An 8,662-nucleotide genomic window follows, 5' to 3' on the forward strand; every position below is an offset into this window, starting at 1 on the left:
CCGCTTGCACACATTTATTACTTTTTGTGTGTTGTTTTTATTATTATGTACAGCGTGCAATTGGGGGTACACCTAAACAATATTAAAATATGGTGATGGATGTATTTTGGTTTCTGTGTACCTCTCTCTGATCCTGTGTATATATTTATCATGCATGGCAATGTGCCCTCAATTTATTTTACTTTATGTGTGTATCATGTGCATGTATAAAATATATACATAATATTATTTGTTCACTTATTTGTTTGTTTTCTTTGTGTAGGAGGTGATTCCTGAATCTCTCGCCTGTATAAATTTGAATTTCAATGTGTATATGAGCCAAATGTCTGTTTGTTTTGTCATATGTTCTTGTTTTATCTCTTGAAAATTTAATAAAATGTGTGTGCGAATTTTAAAATATTTTTTATTTATCTAAAAAAAAACAAAAAAAACAATTCATCATAAAATAGCTACTGAAAAAACTGGAAGATGTGATTATTTTTTAATCAGTCGATGAATTTAATTCATTGGACACAAATATGTAGTAGGCAGGCCACATGAAAAATACATTACACACACAAACATACTAGTGTGAATTCGTTGTGTTTCGTTTGATACATCAATCACACAATGATCCGTGTGTGTGTGTGTGTGTGTGTGTGTGTGTGTGTGTGTGTGTGTGTGTGTGTGTGTGTGTGTGTGTGTGTGTGTGTGTTTTGTGAGCATGCCAATTAACTCTTGGTTTATTCATGTTCCCGTGCGCGGGGCGGGCAGGGGCTCACTAGCTAGCCGATGTAGCTAGCTTAGCAAATTTAGGACAAAATGCATATTTTTTCGCCGGACGTGGGGGTGCTTTAGTGGAGGGCTCACATAAACATAAATGTTCGCGTGAAACGAAAGGGCATTTATGGGGAGATCTGGAAGACAGCGGGGGATTTTCCCCTCATTTTAATGACCCGAAAAGACCTATATATTCTCGGCCCCGGGAACAAGAGAGAGCAGCCGAGCACCGTTTGCGGATGTGAAGGTGGTGGTGGTGGGGGGACCTAGCGTTGGTTAGATGGGGGAGCAGCTAACCTACGATACACTGGCATCTCATCTGGATTTACTTGACTGGACCCACCGGGTATGTAAATGTAAAATGTTGACTTTCTGAGCGCTGTTTACGTACACACAAACTCGTTGCAGCTTATTATTTTCCCCGCCGTTAGCAACGCCGCTAACGGTAACAACAATCTCCCTCCACTGCGTTAGCAAGCGGCTAGGCTAAGCTAACTAGCCCCTGATGGCTAACCTATCCTGATTACAGTGATCTTTGCTTGGAGACGAAAACGTTATGATGCGCAGACGCTGCCTTCCACCTTTTTTTTTTTTTTTCAAACAAAACGGCGAATGGTTGAGCATTTGGATTTCTGCACAGAAAGGGGAGGAACTACATAATAACCAATATAATAGAGAATTAAAGTAATGAATTAGCATTAATCGTTGCTGTCCAAGTGTTTATGGTAATGAGTCTTCAACTTGCCTTCTTGTTTTTCTGTGTGTGCGTGTGTGCACGGATGATGCACATCTCCAAGTAAGCCATTGTTTGTTTATATACTGATATTTGTATTGCATTCAGATGCTGTGAGCAATGTCAACACGAAGTACAAAGCACTGTGTGAATGCTCAGATCTTTCTCATCATTGTGTGGATCACTACAAAACAAACTTTCCTGGGACTTGCCCATTGAGAAGGAGTGGAACATCTATTCTGATATTTTTTGAAGACAGAGGAGGTTGTTTGCATCCATAATAACATCACCATGTGGTTGTTGTAAACATACGATTACACTTTAATGTTTCATGTGCAAGTGTCTGCAGGTTTACTGCTCAAGCTCAGATCGCACAATTGCATGGAAGCAAATTAAATTTCTAAGCGTTATGCTTTAACATATTCTTGTTCAGGCAGGAGATACTGTTAATGTACGTTTATTACTGAGTAATCACTCGCTGCACACTGATGTTATGACTCACTTTGGTTTTCTTTTTAATACAGATAAAACGGACGACGACTATGTAAAAGGATGGGGTTCTCCTAGATTTCTCCACGCGGGTCTCTCTCAACACAGCTTGTTCTCTTCTGCACGTTGCTGTTCCCGTCATCAAATCCTCCGTCACGGCCCCTTCACCAAACACCCTCTCCAGTTCTTCAGTGCCACTTGCTGAGATGGAGTGAGTTTTTTTGTCTCTGTCCTGTTTTCTTCACACACTCTGAAGAGTTCAGCCGATGACTTATTTATGTGCCGATCTCCCTTTTCTCTCTCTCTGCAGTTGGGCCACACCAGCTGCCAAACTGAATCCCTACACCCGAGCCCGCATGACGGAGGCCTGGCAGCAGCACGCCGTCGCTCCGCCTCCGGTCGTCCACACCATCCCTCCGGGAGCGGAGAGCGCGCTGGGCTGTGCGGTGTACGGTATCGTGCTGCAGCCGGACGCCACGTCCCTGCAGCAGCAGCAGCAGAGCCAGCACGGGCAGCACGGCGGGCTCGGTCACAGCGGGAGTCAGCATGGAGGCGGGCAGCATAGTCAGCCGCAGCACGGCAGTCAGGCTCAGCAGACCTCGCTGCAGGTGGGGGCAGAGGGAGGACACAAGTGCGGGGCCTGTGGACACGATATCTCCCACCTGGCTAATCCACACGAGCACCAGTGCATGGTGAGTCAGGACCGGTCGTTCCAGTGCACCCAGTGCATGAAGATCTTCCATCAGGCCACAGACTTGCTCGAACACCAGTGTGTGCAGGTGGAGCAAAAGCCATTTGTGTGCGGGGTGTGTAAGATGGGATTCTCCCTCCTCACTTCTCTCGCCCAGCACCACACGTCGCACAACAGCACCAACCCAATGAAGTGTTCGATATGCGAGAAGACCTACCGACCCGGTTCTTCTGGCTCCGGCACGCCAAACAACCCCCAGCAGCCCAGCAGCGACGGGGCGTCAGCCAGCAGCAGCTCATCCATCCTCCCCTTCCCCTCGGCCCGAGACCGGCCGTACAAATGTCCCGTTTGCCAGAAGGGCTTCAAACACCTGTCGGAACTCACGCGGCACGAGCGGGTGCACACGGGAGAGAAGCCCTTCAAATGCGACACGTGCGACAAGGCCTTCAGCCAGTCGTCGCACCTGCAGCACCATCAGCGAACGCACAGCAACGAGCGCCCGTTCAAGTGTGCCGTTTGCGAAAAGAGTTTTAAGCACCGCTCCCACCTCGTGCGCCACATGTACGTGCACTCGGGCGAGCACTTGTTCAAATGCAACCTCTGCGAACTGCACTTCAAAGAGTCGTCGGAGCTCCTGCACCACCCCTGCCACCCGCAGGGTTCGCGGCCGTTTCGCTGCGCCACGTGCGGGAAGGGTTTCAAGCGACCGTCCGACCTCCGCCAGCACGAGCGCACGCACTCCGAGGAGCGTCCCTTCCACTGTGACGAGTGTCAGATGAGCTTCAAACAGCAGTACGCACTGGTGCGCCACAGACGCACGCACAAAGACCCCACCGACCGGCCGTTCAAATGCAATCTGTGCGACAAAGGTTTCATGCAGCCGTCTCACCTCCTCTACCACCAGCACGTCCACGGCATGGACAACCTGTTCAAGTGCGCCTCGTGCCAGAAGGAGTTCAGCCAGTCGGGGGAGCTGCTCAGACACAAATGCGGCGAGTCGTCCAACTCCTCACCCGACAAGCCGTACAAGTGTGACGTTTGCGGCAAGGGCTACAAGAAGAGTTCCACGTTACAGCGGCATCAAAACTCTCACTGCCAAGAGAAGCCGCTCAAGTGCTCGCTCTGCGACCGCCGCTTCCTGTCCTCCTCCGAGTTCGTACAGCACCGCTGCGACCCGTCCCGGGAAAAGCCGCTCAAGTGCCCGGAGTGCGAAAAACGTTTCAAATACTCGTCGGACCTGAACCGACACCGGCGCGTCCACACGGGGGAGAAGCCGTATAAATGTGGCCACTGCAACAAGGGCTTCAAACAGCGCGAGCACCTGACAAAACACACGAGCACACACTCCAGAGAGGGCCAGTTCAAGTGTGTTTGGTGTGGAGAGCGTTTCAGTGACTTGGGCTCTTTGCAGGATCACACGGTGCAGCACACGGCGGACGGAGGCGGATACCCGGTGCCTCAGTGCTTATGAATCCCTTGAGACTTCTTTTTTTTTTTTTTTTTTTTTTGTTCCCTGAACTCCCTGTCCTCTCATCTATAGCCTCCGGGCTATTTATTCCGCCTATCATTCGTCACATTTACAGAACAGCCTGAAGCTACTACATTGCATTGATTTCCACCAGTGTCTTTGTTGCTCTACAAACCTGACGTTACATAAACCAACTCTGTTATTCCATTGACATCCTGAGGAGCACTTTTTCCTTTGCCCTCCCTTTTTCTTTCTTCTCCCCAACTCCACATTCAGACAGTCGATAGCAGTAACAAGGCCACAACTAGTTAACTCCCATCAGTCAAGCCCAACAGAAACAGGTGCCATAATGCAGGTGTATCAAGCAATTGATCCTAATTTCTTAACCTCAGAGAGGGGAAAAATTTGTCCTGATAAAATCATAGAGATGTTTTTAATAGTCTAACAGTGAGTGTGTTTTATAGAGAAGGCCTATTGGTAAAGCCGTGTCTCCATCTAAACTCATTGAGCCAAAACTTGAACAGGATTATTCCCCAACTCTTCCTGCAGTAACAGTTCCCTCCGTCTCCTCAGTTTGACTGCAGAGTTTGAATAACAACCCCCCCTCTCCCCAGATACATGCATACCTACCTACATTCATTTATCTTTTAGTCAGGTGAAGAGTGACTTCAAACACGTTTTGGTTTTATTTTCCCACAGTAGAAGAGAAACGGAGCACCAGCTCTGGGTCCTGAGTGAACACCACGGCTTCCTCATCTCTGGGTTTTAGAGTTTTTTACACTTCTTGTTTATGAAGTAGCCGCTAATGTCCTCAGCGTGTGTGAAGGGAAGGAACGCTTGATTTATCGTCCTGTAGAGAAATAATCCGATGATAAAAAAGTATCTGTGATGTTTGTTTTTATGGCTCTCGCTGCCTTTACCAAAACACCAGTATAAAGTATAAAGCAGCAGCTGATCCCAGCGATGCGGAGACTAACCAACCAGCAGAATTTAACTCTCAATAAAAGACCCCTAACGGTTGACACCAATCTCACCCTCCAGTAAAGACGTGTATATATAGAAATATATATTTCACACTAATGTACTCGTCATATTCCCACAGAGGTCAGTGCTGTTAGAACAATATGTACCTGAAAGTGTCCACATTTGATCATTACACTTCCTCTCTCAGCCTGTACATACTGTGGATGTGTGAGTGTACTTTAGCCAGATGAGTTGGAAATGTCAGAACGTGTCTTTCTTTAAGAAAAAACAAAACAAACAAACAAACACAAAAAAACAAAGTATCGAAGAACTGTTTTTGTATTCTTGCTACTTTTTACCATGTGAAATGTTTTGACAAATGCTCTTTTGTTGTTTTTGTAGTCCATGTAGTGATTGTATCGGTGTGTTGCAGGGAATCTCAGAGAGCACCCTGCATGTGTGTGTGTGTGTGTGTGTGTGTGAGTCTGAGTGCGTGAATGTAAATGGTATTCTGTCAAACAGGGAAATTCAGACTGACTGAAGAGAATTGTATTAGAAATGTTTCAACAGACCTGCGCCTTTTTTTAAATTTAAATTTTCTATTTTACTTTTACTAACCTTAGTGGTCTGTCGGAAAGCTGTGTTTTTGTTTTTTGTGTTGAATATTTTCCATGGTTTTGAAAGAAATATTAATACTGTTTATTCCTGTTACAAGTTGCGTTGAGCTTGGCGTTTTGTGTCTGTCAGGGTGGGTTTATACCGGAGTGAATGACGCATTCCTATTTTTTTGTTCTGAATGCTATGAGATTCTTACGAAGCCTGGAACAGCAGTTGTTTTTGGTTTTCTTTCTTTTCTTTTCTTTTTTTACGTGTCAGCCGTTGCCGCCATTGTTCCTTTCTCTGTCTGCCTGAGGAGCCGTTTCCTCCTCTTCCCGCCTTCCTCGTGTCACCGTTGATTCATGGTTTGAGTGCAGTATTGAAAAGTATTTAACACATCAGAGGAGGCCAAGGAAACAGAAATTACAGTTTTTTTGTTTAATTATCATTTCTTTAATTCTTTAGCCTTACGGTGGAGCCTCTCTGGTACCTCTCTCTCTCTTGCCTCCTCTTCTTCCTCTTCTGCTCTCTGTGTCTGTCCTTCATCATCACACAAGGTCAAATGATTGGTCCCATCAACCATGGTGTTTTTATTTTTATTTTATTTTATGAATCTGGCATTATAAGGCTTTGAGAACTTGGACTGAAAGTATAAAAAAAAAAGTACTGTATGTTTTTCAAAGTTTTGCATTTGTTACATATATATTTTTATTAATATTCTTTGACTTGATATGATCTATAAACTTTGGAGGGAGAGACCAGGGCCTTGGGGCACGTTTGAGATAAAGATGGCTCTATCATTGTTTTGTTATTTTAAAATTCAGATTTCAAAATATAGTTTTAGAGTTTTATCTGAGGCCATAAATCACAGGTGAAGACAAATATTTCTGTGGAGGTGTAAGAGGTGAAAAGTACAACACAAACACTGTTCGTATTTGCCAAGAACTACAAGTGCTTAAGGACTTTGACTTGTTAATTGGTGCTGGCACATCATCAGATGTGCGTGATATATATATATTATGTAAAAATAAAAACCAGACACTCCAGCTGCAGGACAACGACCTCACACACTGTTTAGTGCTGACAGTAGACTTAACATGTATCATGATAGAAACAATACAAGTGAACGTTTTGTTTTAAAAAGCCAAAGAGTAATTCATGCCCAGCAGCTCCGGTGAGGTCGACTCATCTGGACGTGCATTTTCGTCCTGCGTCTCTATAAATTAGACTCGTAGTGAAAGTAACGGACCAATCAGGAAGTGTAAAGGAGAGCTGCACTTAAAACGAGTCACATCTCTCGATCTATTATTGGTCTAGGAATAAAAACGGAAATAAAAGTCCATCTTCATACCCAGCAAAGCAGTCGGACCGGTAGAGGAAGACCTCCTGTATAAGCACAAATAAAACGCCCTCTGCATCTTAAACTGCTGGTTTCAGTGGGAAAAAGTCAGTTTAGGCACCAGTTCACCCACCGGCCATCCTCCCTCCCTCCCTCCCTCTCTCCCCTCCCCTCTTTTCAGTTCCAGTGAATAAACCCATCAGACCCTGGTGTCTCTTGCTCTCTGCATGCTTGCTGTGTTAGTTCCTGTGTTCAGTCTCTGGGAACTGGTGCCCTCCTTCCCTCCCTCCCTTCCCTCGCCTTCTCGCTCTCTTCCTCCCTTCCCCTTCCCCTCCTTACAGCACTGTTCCCTCCTATAGCTTTTTTCAAATTGTACTGTAGTTTATGTGAATGATGTTGAGAAAAAAAAAGTTTAAAAAGGAAAAAAAACTTTGTGGCGGCGTACAGTATGTGTACATTCATGCTAAGATTATCTGTATGTATGTAGCATTCAATTACACACAGCACTAACAAATAAAATGTTTCTTTTTTCATTTATAAAACGTATGACTTATGAGAAGTTATTTCTCTTATGACATTATAGTTTATTCGTGTCATTATAGAAATACAAACACCAATCCCTGCAGGAAACAATTGAGGACTTCACAAATGATAAAATGTTACTATTAAATGGTGTCATAACATAATTTGGGTGTTAGAATAACGATATAGATTTGCTTTTAATGCAAGACTGGATCTCGTACTGCAACATGCAAATAGAAAAATATGCAAGTTTTATAAGAGCATTCATAGTTTATGTTGCATTTAGTTCTTATTTACCAGCGAAGAACAGCTGAGCTCACACTGTGAGGTCTGACACACTTCATTTAGTTCAGTTTGAGGCCAAAGGCAAAATATGAAGAACATCAGAGACAATGGAGTCCTGCATGGATTAATAATTTTTGTTTTTTTGTGCCTGAAGTTGTTAGGAAAGTGATGACATGTTTGCTCTAGCTGATCTTTCCCAGAAATGTTCCTAAGAGCAGCCACAACCATAGATATTAACTCTGGCTTTTAACGTGGATGTCAATTTGTGTGTGATATATATTGTTAAAAGCTGGTGTGATGATCCCATAGACTGTAAAAAGAAGGATGATCCATGCGATTTACAGATTTTCATTGGGGGCAGGGCCGGCCCCTGGCATAAACACTCTATGCAGTTGTTTAGGGCCACAGCCGTTAGGTGGGGGGCCACATGATCAGAAAGGTACCGGGGTTCATTCAAGTCATTTAAACATCCTGAGGTCTGCACGTGCACGCTATGAGCTTTATATGTAATTTGAAGTCAATATTCAGCTTCTTTTATCTCACATTTGAGACATTTGGTGAAAACAGAATGGCAGAATGACAACATTTGTGCTCAAAAGCAATTTTACAAAATTTCATTTTAGACTTGTTTTTTACACTTATCTATTACTGTATTCATATCCTATTTCAAGCGCCAAAACAGTTCATTCTCATGACTGAAGGTGTGTTTTCACAAGGGATTTGAAATTTTTCAAAAAGCAGACCTCAAATTTCCAGCATTTGGCCTAAATTATTTCTTTATACAGTGTTCTTGGCCTCAGTGTGCTTACAGCGGAG

The 8,662-nt window shown here is 44.2% G+C and overlaps 1 protein-coding gene across 1 annotated transcript; it reads left to right on the top strand.

The window, feature by feature from the left end:
* The first annotated feature begins 748 nt into the window (after window positions 1–748).
* znf319b (zinc finger protein 319b) lies at window positions 749–4,447 on the top strand. The gene is made up of 3 exons (XM_083974536.1): window positions 749–1,105; window positions 2,017–2,192; window positions 2,292–4,447. The coding sequence occupies exons 2-3, from the start codon at window positions 2,188–2,190 to the stop codon at window positions 4,141–4,143; spliced, it is 1,857 nt and encodes a 618-aa protein (XP_083830662.1). The 5' UTR covers window positions 749–1,105; window positions 2,017–2,187; the 3' UTR covers window positions 4,144–4,447.
* The last annotated feature ends 4,215 nt before the right edge of the window (window positions 4,448–8,662 follow it).

Source organism: Trachurus trachurus (assembly GCF_905171665.1).
Source record: "Trachurus trachurus genome assembly, chromosome: 6".
NCBI classification, from domain to species: domain Eukaryota; kingdom Metazoa; phylum Chordata; class Actinopteri; order Carangiformes; family Carangidae; genus Trachurus; species Trachurus trachurus.